The sequence below is a fragment of the Larimichthys crocea genome, chromosome I (genome assembly GCF_000972845.2).
Source record: "Larimichthys crocea isolate SSNF chromosome I, L_crocea_2.0, whole genome shotgun sequence".
Classification (NCBI taxonomy): Eukaryota; Metazoa; Chordata; class Actinopteri; family Sciaenidae; genus Larimichthys; species Larimichthys crocea.
The window spans coordinates 28,330,458-28,355,386 of NC_040011.1; the positions used below are offsets into that span (position 1 = coordinate 28,330,458).

Genomic DNA, 24,929 nt, shown 5'->3' on the forward strand with positions numbered 1-24,929 from the left:
CCATGAAGTGACAATATGAGAGAAAAAACAGCTTACAGAGCAAATTCACATAAGAAATAAGAATTTTAATATGTTTCTACTGGTAAACACACATTTTAAAGTTGGAAAAAAAATTAAGAGGCTACATCTAAGAAGAACTTTGTGCTCTAAACAGCAATTAATTAAACACATTGTTTGTTCAGATATGAATAGTTATGGCATTTTATTTCCAAATATAAAATACTAAGTACAGTGTGGTTTGCCTGAATACTGATCAGGATCTTTGGTGCTGAGCACTGATCACTGGAAGTTGTATTGGTGAACATTGATCATGGATTATATTTGAAGCCCTCTTTTTAACGTGGAGCATTGCTTATGTAACTGTTTAACAATAGATTAGTATTATAAGTGATAAAATATTGGCAGGCAACATGTTTACTTTCTTAGAAACACAACTACAACTAGAGCAGCCTACACTTGGTTAATGGTAGCAGTTAGTGCTTAAAGGACCAGTGTGTAGGATTTAGTGTCATCTAGCGGTGTAGCTGTTGATTGCAACCCCCTCACCTCACGTCTTCCACATGAAGGAAAAACTATGCTGGTGCAAAATACACACGCACAAAAAAGTCCCTATATAGAGCCATTGTTAGGTTTGTCAAATTTGGGCTACTGTAGAAACATGGCAGTTCAACATGGCAGACTTGTGAAAGACGACTAGCAGCCTCTGTAGATATCAAATACTAATTTAAGGTAACAAAAACATAACAATTATTATTTTCATATGATTATACATTTATAAAAACACAATTATGAATGTTATATTTCATTTTGCCATAATCTGTGAATAGAGTTCCCCAAATCTGACTCAATGGACCTTACAAACAATACAAAATATACAGTGTTTCCCACTGGCAGACAGGGTAACTTAAAAGGGGATGTATTTCTATTTATACTAGGTATTTATTTCCTCATTTTGATTCCACATAATTCTTCATTTAGAAACTTTGCAGCTATTGTGCTGTCCATTCAGGTGTATAACTATAGACAGCATAAGAACTTTATGAACTGTATCTGTAAGCCATCCATTGTAATTTGTTTGACCAAAGATGCCTCATAACTGTCTGATTTCACTCTTCAGTGGAGCTTAAAGGTAACTCAATCGTGAAATTAAATAAAATTCTGCCTGATGTGTAAAAATATTTTTGGTTAATTATGGAACACCGGGGTCTACTAATTGGGCAAAAATATAAGTATGCAGACCAATGACACTATAAAATATGCACAGAGCATAAGTGACATTACCCATAGGCCCTTTAAAGCCAGAAATATACCTGCTGAAGGGGTGAGTTAAAAAATCTTTAGACTCAGTACAGTTGTCATTAATGAGGAAATTAGCTATAGAGACCAAAACTGTCTTTTGTATCAGGCTGTAAACATGTTTATTCCTGTTGTGAAGTTGGACATTTTAACATGGGGCCTTATGGAAGTTGAGCCACTTCTGCAGCCTGTCTCAAGTGGCCAATCGAGGAATTACAGTAATTAGCACTTCATTCGTGTATCATGTACAGTCAATTATGTATGTTTGAACTGGATGACTTTCTACAGACCACTTTGTGCTCAAAAACAGACTCTGTGGCGCAACGGTAGCGCGTCTGACTCCAGATCAGAAGGTTGCGTGTTCAAATCACGTCAGGGTCAATATTTCTGTTCATTCATTCAATAGACGAAGCCGTGTGTTTCACAGATCAAAATGGAAAGACAACCAGTTCAAATATCACAGTGTGATCTCAGACATCAGTTTCATGTAATTCTGAAAATCTTGTCCAGTTCAAATGAATTCAGTCTCCCAAGTTCTGATGAGCATTGAACTAAAACTGTTTTGTTTTTTTCTGCTGTGAAGTTGGACATTTTAACATGGGGCCTTATGGAAGTTGAGCCACTTCTGCAGCCTGTCTCAAGTGGCCACTCGAGGAATTACAGTAATTAGCACTTCATTCGTGTAACATGTACGGTCAGTTATGTATGTTTGAACTTGATGAATTTCTACAGACCACTTTGTGCTCAAAAACAGACTCTGTGGCGCAACGGTAGCGCGTCTGACTCCAGATCAGAAGGTTGCGTGTTCAAATCACGTCAGGGTCAATATTTCTGTTCATCATTCAATAGACGAAGCCGTGTGTTTCACAGATCAAAATGGAAAGACAACCAGTTCAAACTACAGTTTCACGTAATTCTGAAAATCTTGTCCAGTTCAAATGAATTCAGTCTCCCAAGTTCTGATGAGCATTGAACTAAAACTGTTTTGTTTTTTTCTGCTGTGAAGTTGGACATTTTAACATGGGGCCTTATGGAAGTTGAGCCACTTCTGCAGCCTGTCTCAAGTGGCCACTCGAGGAATTACAGTAATTAGCACTTCATTTATGTGTCATGTACAGTCAGTTATGTATGTTTGAACTGGATGAATTTCTACAGACCACTTTGTGCTCAAAAACGGACTCTGTGGCGCAACGGTAGCGCGTCTGACTCCAGATCAGAAGGTTGCGTGTTCAAATCACGTCAGGGTCAATATTTCTGTTCATCATTCAATAGACGAAGCCGTGTGTTTCACAGATCAAAATGGAAAGACAACCAGTTCAAATATCACAGTGTAATCTCAGACATCAGTTTCATGTAATTCTGAAAATCTTGTCCAGTTCAAATGAATTCAGTCTCCCAAGTTCTGATGAGCATTGAACTAAAACTGTTTTGTTTTTTTTCTGCTGTGAAGTTGGACATTTTAACATGGCCTTATGGAGTTAGCCACTTCTGCAGCCTGTCTCAAGTGGCCACTCGGGAATTACACGTAATTCGACTTCATTCGTGTAACATGTAGGTCAGTTTGTATGTTGACTTGATTGAATTTTACAGACCACTTTGTGCTAAAAACCGACTCTGTGCGCAACGGTAGCGCGTCTGACTCCAGATCAGAAGGTTGCGTGTTCAATCACGTCAGGGTCAATATTTCTGTTCATCATTCAATAGACGAACCGTGTGTTTCACAGATCAAAATGGAAAGACAACCAGTTCCAATATCACAGTGTGATCTCAGACATCAGTTTCATGTAATTCTGAAAATCTTGTCCAGTTCAAATGAATTCAGTCTCCCAAGTTCTGATGAGCATTGGACTAAAACTGTTTTGTTTTTTTCTGCTGTGAAGTTGGACATTTTAACATGGGGCCTTATGGAAGTTGAGCCACTTCTGCAGCCTGTCTCAAGTGGCCACTCGAGGAATTACAGTAATTAGCACTTCATTTATGTGTCATGTTACAGTCAGTTATGTATGTTTGAACTGGATGAATTTCTACAGACCACTTTGTGCTCAAAAACAGACTCTGTGGCGCCCGGTAGCGCGTCTGACTCCAGTCAGAAGGTGTGTGTTTCAAATCACGTCAGGGTCAATATTTCTGTTCATTCATTCAATAGCGAAGCCGTGTGTTTCACAGATCAAATGGAAAGCCAACCAGTCAAAATTCACAGTGTGATCTCAGACATCAGTTTCATGTAATTCTGAAAATCTTGTCCAGTTCAAATGAATTCAGTCTCCCAAGTTCTGATGAGCATTGGACTAAAAATGTTTTGTTTTTTTTGCTGTGAAGTTGACATTTTAACATGGGGCCTTATGGAAGTTTAGCCACTTCTGCAGCCTGTCTCAAGTGGCCACTCGAGGATTACAGTAATTAGCACTTCATTCGTGTAAATGTATGGTCAGTTATGTATGTTTGAACTTGATGAATTTTACAGACCACTTTGTGCTGAAAAACAGACTCTGTGGCGCACACTGTAGCGCGTCTGACTCCAGATCAGAGTTGCGTGTTCAATCACGTCAGGGTCAATATTTCTGTTCATTCATTCAATAGACGAAGCCGTGTGTTTCCCAGATCAAATGGAAAGCAACCAGTTAAATATCACAGTGATCTCAGACACAGTTTCAGTAATTCTGAAAATCTTGTCCAGTTCAAATGAATTCAGTCTCCCAAGTTCTGATGAGCATTGAACTAAAACTGTTTTGTTTTTTTTATGCTGTGAAGTTGGACATTCTAACATGGGGCCTTATGGAAGTTAGCCACTTCTGCAGCCTGTCTCAAGTGGCCACTCGAGGAATTACAGTTAATTAGCACTTCATTCGTGTAACATGTATGGTCAGTATGTATGTTTGAACTTGATGAATTTTACAGACCACTTTGTGCTGAAAAAACAGACTCTGTGGCGCAACGGTAGCGCGTTGATCCACGATCAGAAGGTTGCGTGTTCAAATCACGTCAGGGTCAATATTCTGTTCATCTTCAATAGACGACCCGTGTGTTTCACAGATCAAATGGAAAGCCAACCAGTTCAAACTACAGTTTCATGTAATTCTGAAAATCTTGTCCAGTTCAAATGAATTCAGTCTCCCAAGTTCTGATGAGCATTGGACTAAAAACTGTTTTGTTTTTTTCTGCTGTGAAGTTGGACATTTTAACATGGGGCCTTATGGAAGTTTAGCCACTTCTGCAGCCTGTCTCAAGTGGCCAACGAGGAATTACAGTAATTAGCACTTCCTTCGGTACATGTATGGTCAGTTATGTATGTTTGGACTTGATGAATTTTCACGACCACTTTGTGCTAAAAACAGACTCTGTGGCGCAAACGGTAGCGCGTCTGACTCCAGATCAGAAGGTTGCGTGTTCAAATCACGTCAGGGTCAATATTTCTGTTCATCATTCAATAGACGAACCGTGTGTTTCACAGATCAAAATGGAAAGCCAACCAGTTCAAAATACATGTCATCGTAATTCTGAAAATCTTGTCCAGTTCAAATGAATTCAGTCTCCCAAGTTCTGATGAGCACTGGACTAAAACTGTTTGTTTTTTTCTGCTGTGAAGTTGGACATTTTAACATGGGGCCTTATGGAAGTTTAGCCACTTCTGCAGCCTGTCTCAAGTGGCACTCGAGGTAATTACAGACTCCAGATCAGAAGGTTGCGTGTTCAAATTCAGTCAGGGTTCAATTTCTGTTCATTCATTCATAGACGAAGCCGTGTGTTTCACAGATCAAAATGGAAAGCCAACCAGTTCAAACTACAGTTTCACGTAATTCATGACAAAATCTTGTCCAGTTCACAATGAATTCAGTCTCCCAAGTTCTGATGAGCATTGAACTAAAACTGTTTTGTTTTTTTCTGCTGTGAAGTTGGACATTTTAACATGGGGCCTTATGGAAGTTGAGCCACTTCTGCAGCCTGTCTCAAGTGGCCACTCGAGGAATTACAGTATTAGCACTTCATTGTGTAACATGTTGGTCAGTTATGTATGTTTGAACTGGATGAATTTCTACAGACCACTTTGTGCTGAAAACAGACTCTGTGGCGCAACGGTAGCGCGTCTGCCTCCAGATCAGAAAGTTGCGTGTTCAAATCACGTCAGGGTCAATATTTCTGTTTCTCATTCAATAGACGAACCCGTGTTTCACAGATCAAAATGGAAAGACAACCAGTTCAAATATCACAGTGTGATCTCAGACATCAGTTTCATGTAATTCTGAAAATCTTGTCCAGTTCAAATGAATTCAGTCTCCCAAGTTCTGATGAGCATTGGACTAAAACTGTTTTGTTTTTTTCTGCTGTGAAGTTGGACATTTTAACATGGGGCCTTATGGAAGTTGAGCCACTTCTGCAGCCTGTCTCAAGTGGCCACTGCGGGAATTACAGTAATTAGCACTTCATTATGTGTCATGTACAGTCAGTTATGTTGTTTGAACTGGATGAATTCTACAGACCACTTTGTGTCAAAAAACGACTCTGTGGCGCAACGGTAGCGCGTCTGACTCCAGATCAGAAGGTTGCGTGTTCAAATCACGTCAGGGTCAATGTTTCTGTTCATTCATTCAATAGACGAAGCGTGTGTTTCACAGATCAAAATGGAAAGCCAACCAGTTCAAATATCACAGTGTGATCTCAGACATCAGTTTCATGTAATTCTGAAAATCTTGTCCAGTTCAATGAATTCGTCTCCCAAGTTCTGATGAGCATTGGACTAAAAACTGTTTTGTTTTTTTCTCTGTGAAGTTGGACATTTTAACATGGGCCCTATGGAGGTTGAGCCACTTCTGCAGCCTGTCTCAAGTGGCCACTCGAGGAATTACAGTAATTAGCACTTCATTTATGTATCATGTACGTCGTATGTATGTTTGAACTTGATGAATTTCTACAGACCACTTTGTGCTCAAAAACAGACTCTGTGGCGCAACGGTAGCGCGTCTGACTCCAGATCAGAAGGTTGCGTGTTCAAATCACGTCAGGGTCAATGTTTCTATTCATTCAATAGACGAAGCCGTGTGTTTCACAGATCAAAATGGAAAGCCAACCAGTTCAAATATCACAGTGTGATCTCAGACATCAGTTTCATGTAATTCTGAAAATCTTGTCCAGTTCAAATGAATTCAGTCTCCCAAGTACCGATGACCACTGGACTAAAACTGTTTTGTTTTTTTCTGCTGTGAAGTTGGACATTTTAACATGGGGCCTTATGGAGGTTGAGCCACATCTGCAGCCTGTCTCAAGTGACTTCAATAATCACGTTTTTTAGTTGCTGCTGGATGAAGAAGTGCATTTGAAAAAGTCAGTCATGGCATTCATTTCCCCCAACAGCCATTTTATTTATGTATTTATTTTTAACCACTGATGGTTTGTGTTGTAAATATTTTCACAGCTATTGTCTTTATCATCTTGTCGACCAGCTTGTGCTCATCGTCTAATCCTGATATTTCCCACAGTCGTGAAGGAGGCGTCAGCCGGTGAGCTTTGTCTTGGGCTCTCCCATGTCGTCTCCGTCGGGGTTTACGCTCGGTGTGAGACTAAAAAAAGACCAACGCAGATCACATTGTACCGTATTACTCTTCTCACTTATAACGCAGGTGGTTATTTAATGCCGACACTGGACCCGGCTTTAATCTTCATAGGCGATTTTTTAAAAGTTAGTAATGTAACGACAAACACCGAGCACCCCCATCAAAATGGTACCTTCCACACGCTCACGTCCAAAACAAAGATGGCACATGGTAACGGGCGTTACCAAAGTGTCGTATCGAAATCGAAACCTGACCGCGCTGTGGCTCAAACTGCTGCCTGACATTGTAACACAAGCCGTCAGTCCCCTCGGTGACATTTAGCAATGGCACTGCAAATATCAGCTCTGTTTTCACGTGTGAGAGTCCCTCTGTGCACCGGCCCTCTGTCCCGTGTCCGTGCTAACATCCAGGGAGCCGGTGTCAAGTTCAAACACGCCGTAAGTGCTGGACGCCCCCTCCACCAGCTGACAGGGACGCCAGCAACAAGTCCTGTCCGCGGCCATATTAACGCCAAGTTTTCAACAACGACAGCAGCAGCACTTTGGAGGTCCAGCCAGGGGAACGGTTCACTCTCACCCCGGCTGAGAAGAGGCCGGCTGGGAAAGGTCACCGTCGGTGTAGCTGTCGGTGTGAGCACGGTCGTGCTGGTCCAGTCTCTCCACACCGGAGCCCTCAGCGCCATGGCCCTCAAAGTTAACCTGAACTCCGCTGAGGGAGACTGGAAGGAGACCAAGGGTGAGAGTGTTCATCCATGGCCGAGAGGGTTTTAATTTAATGTTACAACAGCTACCCTGCGGTGTGTTTGGTCAGTAAATGAAAGAGAAACGTGCTGTCACATGACCAAAACACCTGTCCAGCTGTTAGATGAAGTCTGTCCAAACTACGCACCCTATGCTTTTAAAATGGATACTAATGATGGCAAACATTTATCACAGTAAAACAGTTAGTCCATACAAACACACCAGACCTGAAAGTTGTTTTGTTATTATTAAGTTGGCACATGGTGTAAAATATAAATAGAAACAAAATGTGATGACACTGAAAGTCCATATTTAATTTAAAAAGGCCCAAAGACAACTTATCAAATGCTAAAACTGATTAGTTTTATTGCTTTTGGAAAATTATATGCCCGTATTGAATCTGATGCCAGCAACGTGTTTCAAAAAACGTTGGGCCAGCGTCATGTTTACCACTCTGTTCATCACCTCTTCTTTCAACAACACTCTGGGAACTGAGGAGACTTTTCTGTATTATTAAATGAAATGGCACAAAGACAACTTATCAAATGTTGAAACTGAGAAATGTAATTGTTTGGGGAAAATTTTAAATTTGATGCCAACGACACATTTCACAAAAATTGGGACAGTGTCAACAAAAGACTGAAAAGTTGTGAAATGGTAAAAGCAGACTCCTGGTGGAACATTTTTGGTTTACTGGCAACAGGTTAGTAACAGGATTGGGCATAAAAAGAGCATCCTGGAGAGGCTGAGTCTTTGAAGTAAAGATAGGGAGGGGTTTACCACTCTGTGAAAGACTGTGCTACACTGCAACAAGTTAAGAATAATGTTTCTCAGCTTAAAATTGCAAATGCATTTCATCGTCTAATATCATTAAAAGATTCAGAGAATCAGAAGAAATCTGTCCAGGGACAAGGCTGAAAACCTTCATTGGATGAGCATGACATGACTGAGGGGACAAGGCTGAAAACCTTCATTGGATGAGCATGACATGACTGAGGAACACTTCCAAACATCCGTCAGTGAACACAGTTCATCACTACATCCGCAAATTAAACTCTGCCATGGCAAAGAGGAAACAATATGAATCGGATCTGGAAACACTGCCAACCTGTGTGGGCCCAAGCTCATTTAAAATGAACTGAGGTGAAGTGGAAAACTGTCCTGTGGTTTGATGAGTCCAAAGTTGAAATTCTGTTTGGAAATCATGGACTCCGTGACCTCCACGGCTAAAGAGGAGAGGGCCAATCCGGCTTCTTATTAGCGCACAGTTCAAAAGCCAGCATCTGTGATGATATGGGGGTGCATTAATGCACATGGCATGATGGGTAACCTGCACATTCATGAAGACACTATTAATTTTAAATAATATAAATAGGTTTAGGAGCATATGCTGCCAAGTAGACAATGTCTTTTTCAGGAGCGGTCTTGCCTGTTTCAATAAGAAAATGCCAAAACACATTTTGCTAAACTCACACAAAATTGCAGCCTGCAGTCCAGACTTGTCACATTTTTGGAAATATTTGGCACATTATGAATGTAAAACACAACAAAGGATTGTTGAGCAGCTGAACATAAAGTAAAAACGGAAAAAAAAAACATTCCACTACAGAAACTGCAGCAAAGGCTGTTCCCAGACGCTTACAGAGTGTTGTTTACACAAGAGGTGATGCAACAGAGTGGCAAGCAAACATGAAGCTGACCCGTCTTTTTGTAAACATGTCGCTGGCATCAAATTCAAAATGGGTAAGAATTTTCCAAAAATCTCAACATTTCTCAGTTTCAACATTTGATAAGTTGTCCATGTGCCATTTTAAATTAAATATGGGGTTTTAATGTTTTGCACATCATCACATTTTACACCATTTTACAACTAATGTGGAAACAGGAAGCAAAATAGAGTTAGGACACTGTAACTATATATATATAGATACATTTGGGCTACAACTAGTGGTCATTTTAATAAATTATCTGTCCCTAAGTGAAGGACAATATCATATTAATTTGAGACTCTTATGAAATAAAGAAAAAGCCATCAAATTATTGAGTCATTGCAACTACATTATTTCTGTTTATACTTAATGAATGAGTCATGCAATAAATTTAGAAACCAAGCTAACAAATTATTTTACCGTCTGCCCTCTCTCTCCTTTGTCTCTGTCAGACTTCTTGTTGTCTCTGTCTGTGAAAGACAGGCGTCAGTACTACAGGACGTCTAGCTCTGTGCCACTCGACGACATCCCAGTGTGGACCCCCACTGCAGGTCAGACCAACCAGCATCAATCAAAGTCACTGTCAGGTTCATTCAGGGTTGGGTGGTAGCAGTGGTCAGACTTTCTGCACACAAATAAAGACTTACTGACATTAGATGTAATGTAACATTATCAGAAGCGAATCACCTTTTATCACTTTATTAAATATTGTAAATTATTTACAAGCAAAGCTTCCAACTGTCTTTATTTTGTTAACCTATATTGAAGCCCTTTCTTCTTTATTTGGCAGAGAAATTCAAGTAAACAATTAGATTACAACAATTTCACAAAAGTCCAAGGCCCCCTCTGACACTGACTGTCAACCTCCACCCACCCAGACCCCACACGTTACATTAACATAGGGTCCACTGACCACTGACTACCAAACCTATCTATGTTAACACTCATAAATCAAGAGCTGCTTGGTTGATTTTTATTATTTTAATCTTAATTATTGGAACAAATCACCAAGACATATATACTCTGTGCAAACTGTCCACTGTGTTTGTCTGTGTGTTTGATTTCAGGCAGTACCAAGCGAACTTTCTACCCGAGGAATGAAAAATTCGACCAGAGGATTTCCGTCTACAGTGGTGACATCACCAAGCTGGAGATCGACGCTATTGTCAATGCCGGTATGTGTGTTTAAATGAGTCATGAGCCTGTGTTTGTAGTTGGATCAATGTACAGTCGTCCAACATCACCAATGATCTATTTTCACACATGATAAAATCAAATGACATTTTTTATTTTCTCTATTTGCAACAAAGGGGAAAAAACCCCTGATATGAACATGAAAACCAACCAGTGGGAAATATGAGAAAGGATTATGGATTAAAAAACTGTGTGCTAAACCGAGCGCAGCCCCCCGTCTGTGCATCATACTGTACATAAATTCAACACAAGACACCCGAGAGGGCGGTTTGTGCTGTGATTATAGTTATGTTTTCTCGGTGTGTGGGAGGGACAGCTATAGGCTTTTACATGGCCACATGCACATGTACTGTGAAGTTGTCTTTATAGAAGTGTACATCTAGACATATGAAAAAACAAGAAAATTCAAATGGATGTCGACTGTCTCCCTGGAAACATCAAAAGGAGGCAAAGCAACCCAAAAGCAAAGCTTGTGTTTATGTGAAGTCTCAGTACTGAACAGATTATAGACTGCATTGAAATGGACCTTTGTGAAATAACCAGACTGGTGTGACCTTTAAAGGCCAAAACCAACTCCTTAGATTTAATTTAGTGGTAGCTGGTATTTTGTGAAGGAAAAGGAAAAGTCAGCTGTCAGTGAGGACAGCATTTTTGAAAATTGAACCAACCTGTGATTTGTTTCTAGCGTAGCAACTAATGATTAGTTTCATTATCAGTTATCCTGTTGCTAACTTTTTTCAGCTTAACGTTTTATCGTTAAGTCCGCGAAATCCATCTAGTCCTCAAAATGACATCTTTAGATTTTGCTTCAGATTTTATTCAACTGACAGTCAAAGCCTGGAATCTGTATTTAAAGAACATGTCTGAAATGGAATATACTATTCATAACTATAATTCATCAGTGTTTAATCGCAGGCACACAAAATGAGCTAAACACTGTAATCGTAGCCGTTACAACCGAGCTAAAGCTAAGCTGTCAACAAATCTAGTAAATAGTTAGTAATCTCATGGGATATACTGTTTTAATCTAACCTAATACATTTTGTTTAACTGATATGAGCTGTTAGTTCAGCATGAATTAATTCTTTCAGCATTTTAAAGACAGGTGTTTTGCTCTCACTTCCTCTCTGCGGTTGTTGTTCTGCAGCACTTACAAGTAGGATTAGAGTCTATATAGTGACCATTAGATGGAGCCCAAAGCCAGTTCATTTACCAAAGACCTTTTCCCACTAGGCTGTTTGGGCATTTGGGGGAAATTTAATCTGTATCTTGGCACAGACGGTGCATCAGGGGAGAGTGAGGCAGGCCAGCATGCCTAAATGATGCTTGATAATGAGGCTTTAGCAGAAAATGATAGATCTTCATTGGCAGCTGACTGTCAGCAGGTGTAAGCTCTGCCAGCATCCAGTGAATATGTTGATCGTTGACTCCCATTTATGGCATTATTGCTTGTGTGTGTGTGTGTGTGTGCGTGTGCTTGGAAGCATTCATGCATGCATATGCCTACAATTTTTAAAGTCATTATGCATGTGTGTATACAGCAAGTAATTATAATTTGTCTGTGTGTGTCTGCAGAGGCGACTTTGCGTTTGGGTGCATGTTTTACAAGAGGTTTTACAGAGTCGCACGGTGGAAAGTAGCGTGGAATTAACAAGAGGAAACAGCTAGTAAATATCATTTAGCAGATAGGACGAGGCAAGGTGAGGGAGAGAGACTGAATAACGCAACAACGCCAGAGGAAACATGACTGAGAGATGGGGGTGTGAGAGAGAGTCAGCATGCCGACTGATAAAAAGCGAGGGAGAGTCTGGAGGAGTGAAAAGAAGAGGATAAAAAAGAGGCAGGGAGGGGACACAGGCTAGCATTTAAGTCTCGGACTGCATTGCCATGGCAACAAGCAGGTACAGGGTACCCACAAAGAGGTTTTGGACAGCGGAGTCTGATCATCCTTTTTCGTACTGACTGATTGGCTGGCCAGCTGACCGTCTCTGTGGTTATTTTGTCGACTAAGCGACTGACCTTTTCATTTGATGACTAACTGATTGACTAAGAGGCTTTGAGTGATGTCAGCTGCACTTAAATAGATATAATGTTAAAATAAAAGTGAGCAGACATCATCAGGGACAAGAGAACAATTTAAAAACAGACAGTTAGTTACGCTCATTTAGAAAATTGCTGGCAAAATTATTCTCCTGTCGCAGATCTAACAGCCAAACCAGCGCCTCTGTTTTTTGACATGCGGAGGGGAGTGTTGTGGGCTTTTTTTCTGGCTGCTCTGAAAGGCCTTAAAGAATCATTTAGCTCCAATCGCAGCAAACATTTAACTGAAGCCAACTGTGGCCAATTATACCGTGTACTGGCAGACTGGTCAGCAGGTTGGGAGGGGGGCCTGGCTGGTGATTATAAATTGACTGCAGATGCACAAAAACACACCACACATGTACACATGAAGATACGGACACAGATTTGTATGTGCAGATACAGACGCAGCAGAAGCACCAGAGACCTGCGAGTTAACAGGTGGAAGGTAATGTGCTGCTCCACCTTTCCTTCCTTCCTTCCTTCCTTCCTTCCTTCCTTCCTTGGTCAGCACTGATTGATCAGGTAAGCAGGGCGTTGCAGGGAGGCTGGGCGGGCGCTGTTTGTTGTTTGTGTCGCTCTCAATAAAGATTGGATTTACAGTAACTCTTCACTCCTCTTCCGTCTCCCCTCCTCCTCCTCCTCCTCCTCCTCCACCACTGCCTCCCTCCACCCTTCCTTCCACACTTTTACAGTCCCTGGCTCCTGCCCACTCCTATAAAACACTACAAACATAAAAACCCACAAGCACTTAAGAGCCGTCCTGGTGAGGAGGAGGGGGGAATATGGGGGGGAGGAGACGGCGGGCAGAAACATCCTCCTCTTTACACCCCTCAATCACTCCGTCCGGAGAAGGAGAGAGAGATGGAGGGGAGGATATATTGTCTCTGATGGGCTAGCTGATTAAGATGGATTGCACAATGAAATGTCGTTGGAGTGATGAGTTCTTGGAGCGTGTGTATGTGTGCGAACGCGTGTGTGCGTGTGGAAACGACGTCTCGGCAACTAACTTTGCATTAAAACCTTTTTTCAAATTGATTAAATGCAAATTTGCTTAGCTCTACTGAGCTGCATTTTCACTCGCAAAAGTTTTATTCCTCATTTCCATTCCAGCACTTACTCTTCGCTACCGTGTTTGACATTAAATGCCATTTATTTTGGGCTACGTTTTTCTCCACATTGAATTGTAATTTTATTGAGAAAGATTTAGAAACTGGACAGATAAGTTCTTTCAGTATTTTTATGTAATGTCCCTTTCTTTTTTTTTCAGTGTAGCTAACTCCGTGTGTGAGAGTAAATGCAGCGGCAGAATCATCTGATAAATCTTTTAGGCTAGACTATAAAAAACTTTCCCTAAAATTAAGCCGTGCACAGTCAAGTGATTAAGAATATTCTGTCTTTAGAGCCGGACCACTTGTCATCGTCACTTTTTCCTCCTTGCATAGAGTCTGTGTGAGTGCATGTGTCTCACCGATGCACACATGTTTGGATGTTCTGACAAGATTACATACATGTATGTCTGCATGCATTTGCGCACCTGTGACAGCTGCACCTGCTTGTGCCAGAAATAAAAACAGCACACGTAAACCTGGGAATGTGAATGTGAGTTTGTGTTGTGTGTGTGCGGTACAATGTCTGGCAGGGTGGTGCGTGAGTGGTGTACTTTTGCATGTATTTTGTGTGCAGGTGTCCAATCATGTGTGTGTGCATGAGATAGGGTCTCCCAGGTTTTCCTCTGCAGGTCAGAGATAAAGCTGTTGGTTGGCGCTGGAAACCCACTCACCGTGGCAACAGCTGAGAGATACAAGATTAGAGCCAATAGTTTTCCTGGCCTGCAGGTGACAGACAGGATGAGGGACAAAGAGAGTGACTGTAGACTATACTGTAACTTCCTCACAGATAAGAAACCTAGAAAAAAAGCCCACATGGATGGATGAGAGGATGGATAGCAGTGCGTTGACAGAGAGGGAGAAAAGGTCAGTAAGTCACGAGGAAGGGAAATGGTCCAAAATCCACTGAATATGTCGTAACACCGCCAGCGTGGTGTCATTTTAACACAGGTTTTTAAAAAGCAACATGGTTTGTCAAAAGCACAAGCATTTCTTTATAGAAAAAAAGCACAGAATTAACTTAACATGCTGCTCAAAGAGGCTCGGCTCATCAGGAATAATAATAAAAGCTTGGATGTGAAGTCAATACAAAGGTCAGATGCAGACTTAGCTCAGAGTCAAATGACAATGTCAAGTAGCACAAATCAGTCATAGTAATTGCACAACAGGGGAAACGCATCTCTATCTCATTCATTAATACATACTGGTGTCACGACCTGACTCTGCAAATAAAAAGTAATTTATTATTAACGCAGCATAACAGCAAACCCAAACAAAACTAACAATATGAGGTGTGTTTGTCAGTAATGTCAGTAGGGAAGGTCTACGTATGCATAAGTAGAACGTGTAGTCAGAGTAAAAGATGCCGGATGCCTGAAAACAACAATGCACGGCAGAGAGGAGAGATCGTCAAGGCCAGGAAGGCAGGTTTTATAGCAGGCAAACGCAGATCCCGAGTGCTTTCAGCTGTGGGGGGATCACGTTGCACTCTCAGCTACCTGCTGCATTAAAGAAACACAAAAAAAATATAAAGGTGTATAAACCAGGGGCTGTCATAAAATAAACCTCTTTAGCAACACTTGATTCTGGATAATAAAGAAACAAAATCTTAAAAAAACAAGATCTAATTGTAGTTATCACATATTTGTACTCCTCACCCTGATTACTGATTACAGTCATTGAACCGTAGCAATACAGTACCCAGCTGGCCAATATAAAACTTACTTCAGCTTGTAAAATGTCCTACTGGTGACTATCAATCTGACTTTAGCCTGGACAGGACTGATGAAATATGCCAAATAAACATATGATAATCAATTAATGAATCAATCTACAGCAAAAATGAATGATACAGAAAGGCTTTTGCTGTCTTTTCCCTGAAGTCAAATATTATATTTTATTAAAACAATAAACTATTTCTCGTGACTTAATTTGAGGCACTCTATTTCAGGCAAAGGGGGGAGCTCTATAATAAAACACTGTCAGATTTGAGTAAATGTAAAATACAGGAATTCAATAATTTAAACAATAAGAGTCACATTTTTAAATTGAGTTGTATAAATAAAATACAGTACGCAACAAATGACAATTTAAACTAAATAACAGCTGTTAAGAGGCATTTCTTCCCTCTGTTTTTTCACTCACATTTTCACACACACGCTCCTGTCAAGCTGTTAGTTTTGGGACCGATAAGCTGTTAACATTTTTCAGACTGTCTTCTTGGTCTCACCATCTTATAACACTCGGTGACACAATATTTCATGACTGCTTGACAGATGTTTGATGACTGCCTCGTTGGTCACTCCGGGTGCTGGAGTTGTCAAGTGATGGTACCTCGCTGCCTCGCTTCAGTTGTTTCAGTGGCACAACTGGCAGCAGGGCATGTGTCAAGACATTTAGGTGTCATGTCCTTGAAAGAAGACAAGTCCAGTTTTTCATGTGCAATTACACATAATTCATATTACAAATTAATCTGCTGCTTATTTTCTTCCTAATTTAGTTTTTTGTCTGTAAAATCAGAGGATATTAAAAAAAAAACAGCAAATCGCCACATTGGAGAAGCTGGAACAAGGAAATATTTAGCTTTTTTGCTTGAAAAAGAACTCCAGGACACTTTATCAATTATAAAAAATGGTTACTAATTACATTTTTGCCCATAAGCGTTTTAGTTAATAGATGAATTGTTTCAGCTCTAAAAAAAAAATTCTTCTTCAGGCCAATATGGAGGGTTTTCTCCAGGACATTGTTAAAGATGAGATGGTAAGCCACCTTGATCCTGGCAAATCTGGCCTCATGATGAGTTTAGGTAGCAGATGACAGCCAAAACAATAGCACTCAGTAAAAAAATCTGGATTTTTTTTTTCTTGGGGGGCATTTGTGCCTTATTTAAACAGAGACAGGAAGGCAGGGAGACAGAGAGGGAGAGAGAGGGGGGATGACATGCAGCAAATAGACTAGTCTTTAAATGCTTCGTTCAATAGAGACAGGGGACTTTTTTCTAGCCTTCATTGCTAAAGCCATGTGGAAACAATTAGAGAATTAAAAAAACAGAAACTGCTTTTCAAAACCAAGCCATAGTCTTGAGGGCGGTAACATGACGGTAACATGCAGAAGCCGTGTGCATGTAACATTGTTTGGGACATTTATGTTTTAAAAAGCTCTCTCCAGTGATTCACTATATCTCTAGTTTGTTTGACTACAAAGGAGAATGGAGGGAGAGCATTGTTTCAGGTAAGACATGTATGGGGCATACATTTGTTCCTGAACCCAGCCTGGGTCCTGTGGTAAGGACTCAGCTTTGATACAGGTGCAAACTCTACCGGGGCACCGCAAAAATATGACAATTTCTTTGTGAACTAGTTCATCTGCTGTGTTCCCCAGAAAGTTAAAGCAGCTATAATAAATTTATATATATATTTTTTTATATAAAAACAATATATAAAATGACTGTGAAGACAGTATGAAAGGGGTCGCTCCTAGGAATGAACCCACAGTGAATTATTTCCTGAAGCTGCAGCCCCTCTGTGATTACGGAGCATTGTTTATCTGTCAGGCTTTACTATTCTGGTCCACTCCCACTGCTCTCATAGAGTGGTTCTCAATGAGAAAGCTCTAAAACCTCATTGTTCACCAACTGAATGGCAACTAACTGGTGAATACAGTCGAGCATTTAACAGTTAAAGAGCCCGATATTTCCGTTGAGTTAGTGGAAACCAAAAAAAAAAAAACGAGATGAAAGAAAGCAAATATTGATCATACATTCATCATTTGGCCAGAAACACAACTCTAAATGAATTACCATGTTGCTCTGTAACAGCTGGATGTGTAATTAACTGTTTGTTACCTTGATATGTCAATGTTGCGTTCACTTGTTTGGCCAAAAAAATATTTGATTATGGATTAATTGTATAATTGCAAAGTATTATCTGTTTTCCAGATTCCGAAATGTTTGCTTGTTTACTTTGTTTACATGACAATTAATAAATATCTTTAGGTTTCTATTGGGTGCACAAACAAGAAAACTGAAGGTGGGCATTTTGCAATATCTCAGTAAACAAATCAGAAATTTAATTATCAAACAGTCGTTAGTTGCAGCTTTAATTGTTTTATGATAGTGAAGGTGGTCTCTTCATGTTCATGCACTATGCAACGACGTGGGAAAGCCTGACATTGTAATTAGAGCTTTGACATGATCTCACTTTATGTAAAACAGACAGACCGATGGTTGAAAAACAGCTTTAAAAACTTGCAAGACATCTTGAATTGAACACATCAGTTCAGTGGAAACCTCCCAATGTCAACTTAATGTTTCATTATTACAACGCGCTATATGAGGATGGATGTGTGGGGAATACATCAATAATTGAACATTAGTGTTTCTTGAGCTTGGATGCGTCCATCTGGTGCAATATAAATTCATCTCGGCGGCGGAGCATCTTTTATTGATTCCAGAGAAGTCCGTGGTTGATGATGACTGCCAGCTGCAGTGTGACAGGTTGCGGTGCTTGGGGGGTTAAAGAGGATGAAGGGACGAGAGTGTTGGGAAAGCATGGATGAGTAGACTCGGACAGACAGACAGACAGGCAGCAGGACATCGACTAGAACAGCTGGAGGAGGAAGGTGAGAGGGATGTGCTCAGTGATCCTGTTTGGTGATTTTAAGAGGATAAAACAGACGAACCCTCCGGCTCTGCAGGTAGAGCCCCTTACAAGAGTATTACTCTACAGTGGCACAGCGTCACACTCCTTCTGCAAGGCTTCACTGATTCTTAGCTGGCTTTGTCAATGGGGCTTAGCGCTGTGCTTAGCGCCAAAATCAGCCTGGCAGACATCCCCTGCTTTCGACACTCTGCTAAAGTGTGTATGGAAGATTGTCAGGCCTGGCTTGTTGTTGTAAATTGCTTCAGAGTGGCTAAAATTATTTCTCAGATTCCACCTGAGCTGCTTTTTCCTTCATTTGACTGGAGTGATAGGGAACATATACTTGGAATCTGTGCATGCGTAACCACTTCCTAAGGGATTTTCCTGCATCAGGCCAAGGATTAAGTGATTTTTGTCACAGGCCTACTTTGAATGCCACAATATCTACCCCACTCTCCAGTGCCTATAAGCTGTTGATAGTCTGTTTGTTTTAAGTATGTGAATCATGTAGCAGTTATTAGAGGATAATAATGTTTTTTCTTGCCTGAGGAATGACTTTTTCAAGGCTGCATTTCATCCTTAGACAACTGCTACTTTTTCATCAAGTCACTTATCCGAGATCCAAGGTTTTTTTTATCAGGAGAGGCATGTTGTTGTGATCCGCCCAGCCTCCCAGGTAGTAACGGGTCAGAGGAGGTGATGGCAAGCCCAGAACAGAGACTTCTTGTGCTCATGTTGAGGTCCCACAGGCCCCACAGTGTGCGCTCTCTATCTCTCTTTGTGCTGCAGTTACCATACATCTACCCTAGAGCTCTTGTCAGCTCCTCTTAGGACAGGCTCATATTACAAGATGCAAAATGTCACACCAAGTTTGCCATTGCAAACAAATATATTATATGTGTGTGTGTGTGTGTGTGTGTGTGTGTGTGTGTGTCTGTGTGTGCGCTAAGAAAGCCTCAAAACAGAGACATTAAAATTTGTGTTTATTATGTGTGTGTGTGTTTTGGTGCATTAGCTGTTCTTATATTAAAGGTGAGATTAAATAAAAATTTTCTAATTGCTCTCAGACGACCTTTTTACTTTTGTAAAAGGTAATTTAGCTGGAGTTGTATTGTTTACTCAAAGTAAACTGGGTTCATATGCAGCTGCGATGAAGAGGTTATAGATCCCTCATGAACTGCACGGTTTTTCCCCCACCGTAGTTACTGTACTTCCTTAGCTTTAGTTCCTATAGCATTATTCCCACGACGCTGACTTTGTGTTTTGTGAAGCAGTGCTAATGGACACGTTCTCACAATACGCCCGTCAACTGTCTGTACACACAAGCACTTACAGAGGCAAATTGGCATTGCTGACGCTGCTTCAGTTTCAGAGTAAATATGATGTGCTGCCAAAGCATAGCCCTGTCATAGCCACCTTTTTCGCTGCGCCGCCTACTAAACCCGGGCAGAATTACAGTGGTGAGCATCGAGCATCGGGTGGTGTGCCAAATGGAGATGTTAACTTGTTGTTGTTTTTTTTTAGTGGCAAGAGGATTTGTTGTGCAAAATCCAATAAAAGAGTGTGAGTGGAAAATCCCTCTGAGTAAGTCTGATCTGTATGGGTTTTAATCAGTAAGGTCAGTGGTCAGCAGTGATAGGCAGAGTCAAAGACAGGGCCGAGTACCTGTGGGGCTTTGCTCAGAATACTGAAAACACAGATTCTGAGAGTATAGGCTATGATTTATTAAGCATATTTTACTGTGCTGACAAGTGTTTTTGTGAAATGGAGCAGCTGTTTTTTAGCACTGAATCACATTTTGAAGCTGATAATTGATTTTCATTATCTTACTGTGCGGCTGCAACAGTTATTTTCATCATTGATTAATGTGCCAAACGCTTTGGTGATTAATTGATGAATCGCTCCGTGAGACAATAGTGAAAAATACCCATCTTCGGTTCCCCCGAGCACAAAGTAGACTCGAGTACAACTGAGAGGCATCTTGAGTTGAAAATGGAATATGCATTTAAAAACAAAGTGGGTAAGCAGGTGGTGAAAAAGATTGAGATCCTTTACTGGAGTAAAGGTAGTACACTTACTGTGTATTGCTACTAAATAATTGACAACCAGGAACACCTAGTATTTTTTTTTTATTGTTACAGTTATTTTATTAGTTGATCATACTTTTTGTATTTAAAATCACAATCTTTAAAGTAACTAGTGGTCAAATAATTGTACTGGAATAAAGACAAAATATATTAGACTAAAGGTAGAAAGCAGCATGAAACGTAGTAAAGTGCCAAGATCCGAAAAGGCAGACATATGGTCACAAAAATCTGGCAGGTGGAATCGGATGGTTGGACGCTAAGTCAAAGCCCAGATAAATTCCCAAAGTGACCTTTTATACAGAGTGAGCTGATTATGGGAATGGGGGGCAGGTAAAGACCAGGTGACTGGGGAATGATAGGAAGAGCTGAAAAGAGAGGGTAGCGGCGGGTGAACTGATAGGCGACATGACAGACAAATTGCTTGTTTTATCCACAACAACAAATAAAAACCCCAAAATATTCAGTTCACTCTCATAGTGAACTGAATATTTTGGGGGTTCTGTCAGACAAAGCAAAGCAGTATATTTTTAATTGAAAAATAACTTATATGATTTATTGATTAATAAAATGGTTGCTGATTAATTTAATACATTAAAACATGCTCTGTATGATCTAAAACGGACTGAAGCATTAGTGCAGAACCACTGGGTGTCATCTTTGATTCACAGCCACAGACAGCAGTGACATCAAGTCATCTGAGGACCTTTTATATTACTGTGTTTTCTGTGTAAACGCAGCATAAATGCTGAAATATATGAATCCTGTTCTGTAGTGAAGGCTCACTTTAAGGTGATGTTTCTTTCTGTTAACGTGAAATTGAAAATGAAATTAAAATCTTTATAATATTGGTTGAGAAGCACGTCACTAAGGAAACATGCTTCCTACAGTATTGCCATAGAGTCAAGTAATATTGCTTCTGGAGAGCTAATATTGAAGCTGTAGTAATTTCTCTTTATATTTGGTTTGAGGATCTTCACTTCATAAAAACGTATATGAACCGAAAATTACTCTTTAACGCCCTCCTGAAGTGGCCCATTTTTGATGATGAAGTAAGGCTGTAGGCGTATTTCATATATTTAAAGGTATAGATGATCTAAGCAGCAACACTCATGTAATCATGCTCTATATGCTTTTATGTCACTTTAAAAGTAGCTTTTAAACTGTTTGTGACATTTTGATTTATATTCAGCTGTAGGTTTCTACTGTTTTTGAGGTTTGTTCGCTGACTGTTGTCCGTCCTCTCATCCCAGCTTGTATCTAGGCACTAGTATCTCATACTTTTCATCGCTGCTCTGAAGACGTGCTGTTATGTCCACTCTGTCCTCTTGTTTCTGTGTCTTTGCCATGGGCGACGTTTGGAGGCTGCAGTGGCTTCATCAATTGGCTGCAGCATGAATTTAAGTGCTGCTGCTCTAGTTTTTCCAGTCCAGATCTGTCCAAGTTAATTACGGTACAACTGTCAGAAAGACCACTTTATTTGGTGTTTGGGCAGCGACATTAATGCTCTCTGTTCACTGAAAAATTTTAACTTTCAAGGTTCAGTGCCCCGAGTTTCCGCGGGATGCTTTGATGTCCAGTTTGTGTCTCAATTTGAGTGGGAAGACGGAAGGAAAGCTACGATGCTTTATGGTTCATCTCCAGAGTTTCGTCCTCCCCCTTCCCCTTTCTTTTTCTTCACCACTTTCATTTAGACATCATCGCTGTGACCTGAAAGCAGCGAGACATTGATTTACACCCTGACATTGAGAAGTTAACATCCCCTCAGAGAGTTAATCCCTAATGTTGTCTGGGTCAGTAAATAAAAGGAAAACAGAAAAGCCAAACTGAAGGAGTTAGCAGAAAAGCTCATTCGTGCTAATTATTTCTCTCCCACCCCTCCCTTGTTAAAAGCTTTCCCACCCCTCCAATCAATCGACATGTAGCTCGCAGGAAAGGATGGAGGAAGTGCGAGGCTCATTAGCCTGATTGGGCCGATGTGGGAGATGGAAAGAGATGGAGTGAATGAGGGAGTAAAAGAGAAAAGGAGTCAGCTTGATCATCAGCACTTGGCCCATCAGAGCTTCTGTCATCAAGGCAAGTGCTGTGTTTGGTCTGTTGCACAGCTTTGTGACTCCTGGTAGGCCTGGGAGAGGGTCTTCTGAAGGTGCCACTGCTGGGCTTAAAGATGGACGTAAAAATCATCACCTCAAAGCTGCACAGACAGAGATTTCACAGTTTTCTTAAGTATGACGGAGAGGTTAGATGTTCAGTATGCTTAAAATAAACAAAGTGCTGTCCAACCACATTTAAAGTGCTTACATCTGTTCTGAATGATTACCCTGTTTGCTAGCAACCAAGATATATCAAGCAAGGATAAGACTGATGTGGATTTAATTACAGAAATAACAACTGTTAAACTCTTTCTTCAGCCTTTGGGGAAAAACATAATCGAACATGAACCTAATGTCAGGCTGAATGAAAGAAGTGCAATTCAGTGTGATTATCAGACTGCTGAATGGCCACACTTGAAGGCCTGCCATCACATCCTCTACCTGATTGCACCCCACTGCCTTCCTGATCTCCATCCAAGAACTCTGGCTCCTCTTTGTGACCTTGTTGTCCATGTATAATGAATTCACCATGTGAGAATATCAATGCATGCTTTGGACAGTCCCTCCCCAAAGGCATACAAATGAATTCTACTATACTCTAACTACAGCTGTCAGTGAATTCAATTATATTATCAAATTGTATTGTGTTATTTGATTGTGAAAATTAATATTCACTTTGCCACTGCCTTAGACATAAATCAGTTGTATCAAATAATAACAGGAGCTGCATTTGCACCAACTACTCAGGGCCACTTTGGGGCCACGACAGCTAAATTTGGTTTCCATTGGAGCTGCGCACAACCAGCACAGCAAATAAACTTTTTATTTTTATTACGTGTACCATTATCACTAAAGGAGGAAGAGGAGATGAGACACATTGAGGCCATCTCTAACTGCTAAGCTAAAATAACGTAACTGGTGAATGGAGTGTAAACAACCATGGGATTTGTGTGAAAGTCTCTAAAAGAAGAAGAAGAGCTGCGAGTGCCCAGGCAGAACTAATATAAGTTTAAATTATAGCAGGTAATTAGCTGCTGTAATAAAGAATATAACAATTAACTGGGTTGAGCTAGAACAGTAAAAAAAAAAACAGCAGCAGCAACACAGAAGCATCGGCAACCAGAAATTATACAATACGCTCACTGGGTCAGTGTTATGACCTCCATTGTATGTGTTTACACTCTAATAAGTATGACGCACAAAAGTAGATATTTGGATAGGTCAAACCCATGTGTTTTTCCAGAACAAATAATCATGTCATTTATGTCAACAAAACTGCTCAAATTTTGAACATAGTGTTCATCGTTCATAAGAAGAAACTGGTTGATAAAAATAAAAACAGTTCCTTTGAAACATTTATATAATCATATCATTAATTCAGGGGCTTCAAGAATTGCAGTTGTAGAAAAAGCTTGATTACCTTTAACTGGGAGATGATAAGGCGAAACTGGTCAGAGGACGTAATAGATCAGAGATGTAAGCTGGTGTCAGTCCAGGAAGTGCTTTAAAAACAAATAAAATAATCTTAAAATTATTGAGTTTCAGATCCTGTCGGGTTATCTGACAAGCGCTTCATTTGAAGTGATCTGAGGACATGTGACGTTGAAAACGGGTGATTAAATGTGACCGGGGCTATTGATATTGTATAAAACAAGTCCTCTGAAGTTGTGTCAGTGTGACAGTAATGTGCAGTTTGTAAAGTAGCCAGCTGTCAGACGTTGCATATTTTTTCTTGTGTAGGGCAGAATTCAATCTTCTGTGCTGCCTCACTTAATGCACTCCTTAGTATAGCAATAATCGTTTGCATTCCCAGTTCCTTATGACAATAATAGTGTACCGACTGCCCTTTTTTCAAATATTGGTTTTTGGTGCCAGACGAGTAATCAGCCTAGTATTAAGGCTTTGGCTGTGCATCCAAAGTCCTCGTCTCCTTGGCTGCTCAGGTCGAATACTTGAGCAGCTTCAAAAAGAGGCGCGCTAAGTACGGCCACAATCACCCGATGAATGGCTTTTTTTTTAATGAGTTTATCAACCTTTCATGATTGATGTTTTTAATTTAGACTTTTGACATTTGAATCCAACCCTTCTTACTGAACCAGCTGTGCAAATAATTTTGAGCAGGAGAGAGACACACAAGACCGAATGAGGAGAAAAAAAAAAAAGTTATATGGAAATTAAAAGCACATTGGGGGAAGATTATCCACATTGTAGGCTGTGTTATTTGAATAATAAAGTATAATGCAGCCTAGCAATAAGCCTCCATTTTCTCTCATCTTTATAATCATAGCTTAGTGAACAAAGTACAAAGGATGTATCAATGTAACCTCTAAAATGAGCTTTAATCTAGTCCTCTTCCCTTCTTTTCACCAGCAAATATAAGGGGCCGTCATTGTCTGCTCACATGTCCTCATCACAGACGATGCTTTTGTCACATAA

The 24,929-nt window shown here is 40.4% G+C and overlaps 1 protein-coding gene and 8 non-coding genes across 12 annotated transcripts in view; all 9 read left to right on the top strand.

The window, feature by feature from the left end:
• The first annotated feature begins 1,605 nt into the window (after nt 1–1,605).
• Nucleotides 1,606–1,677, top strand: trnaw-cca (transfer RNA tryptophan (anticodon CCA)). Its single transcript has one exon. It is a non-coding gene; the product is annotated as a tRNA-Trp (tRNA).
• A 372-nt stretch (nt 1,678–2,049) lies between these two features.
• Nucleotides 2,050–2,121, top strand: trnaw-cca (transfer RNA tryptophan (anticodon CCA)). The gene has a single exon. It is a non-coding gene; the product is annotated as a tRNA-Trp (tRNA).
• A 351-nt stretch (nt 2,122–2,472) lies between these two features.
• trnaw-cca (transfer RNA tryptophan (anticodon CCA)) lies at nt 2,473–2,544 on the top strand. Its single transcript has one exon. It is a non-coding gene; the product is annotated as a tRNA-Trp (tRNA).
• Nucleotides 2,545–4,216: 1,672 nt separating this feature from the next.
• On the top strand, nt 4,217–4,287 carry trnav-cac (transfer RNA valine (anticodon CAC)). The gene has a single exon. It is a non-coding gene; the product is annotated as a tRNA-Val (tRNA).
• A 343-nt stretch (nt 4,288–4,630) lies between these two features.
• On the top strand, nt 4,631–4,703 carry trnaw-cca (transfer RNA tryptophan (anticodon CCA)). Its single transcript has one exon. It is a non-coding gene; the product is annotated as a tRNA-Trp (tRNA).
• A 652-nt stretch (nt 4,704–5,355) lies between these two features.
• On the top strand, nt 5,356–5,427 carry trnaw-cca (transfer RNA tryptophan (anticodon CCA)). The gene has a single exon. It is a non-coding gene; the product is annotated as a tRNA-Trp (tRNA).
• A 365-nt stretch (nt 5,428–5,792) lies between these two features.
• Nucleotides 5,793–5,864, top strand: trnaw-cca (transfer RNA tryptophan (anticodon CCA)). Its single transcript has one exon. It is a non-coding gene; the product is annotated as a tRNA-Trp (tRNA).
• Nucleotides 5,865–6,229: 365 nt separating this feature from the next.
• On the top strand, nt 6,230–6,301 carry trnaw-cca (transfer RNA tryptophan (anticodon CCA)). Its single transcript has one exon. It is a non-coding gene; the product is annotated as a tRNA-Trp (tRNA).
• Nucleotides 6,302–6,830: 529 nt separating this feature from the next.
• macrod1 (mono-ADP ribosylhydrolase 1) overlaps nt 6,831–24,929 on the top strand; it is a 109,777-nt gene continuing 91,678 nt past the window's right edge. Inside the window, exons 1-3 of one of the 4 annotated variants that reach the window (XM_027285616.1) lie at nt 6,831–7,580; nt 9,747–9,845; nt 10,362–10,469. In XM_027285616.1, coding sequence (XP_027141417.1) covers nt 7,169–7,580; nt 9,747–9,845; nt 10,362–10,469 — 619 coding nt within the window. In that variant the 5' untranslated portion in view covers nt 6,831–7,168. The remainder of the gene's footprint in view (nt 7,581–9,746; nt 9,846–10,361; nt 10,470–24,929) is intronic. The other 3 variants (XM_027285573.1, XM_010739173.3, XM_010739172.3) reach the window with 3 other exon arrangements.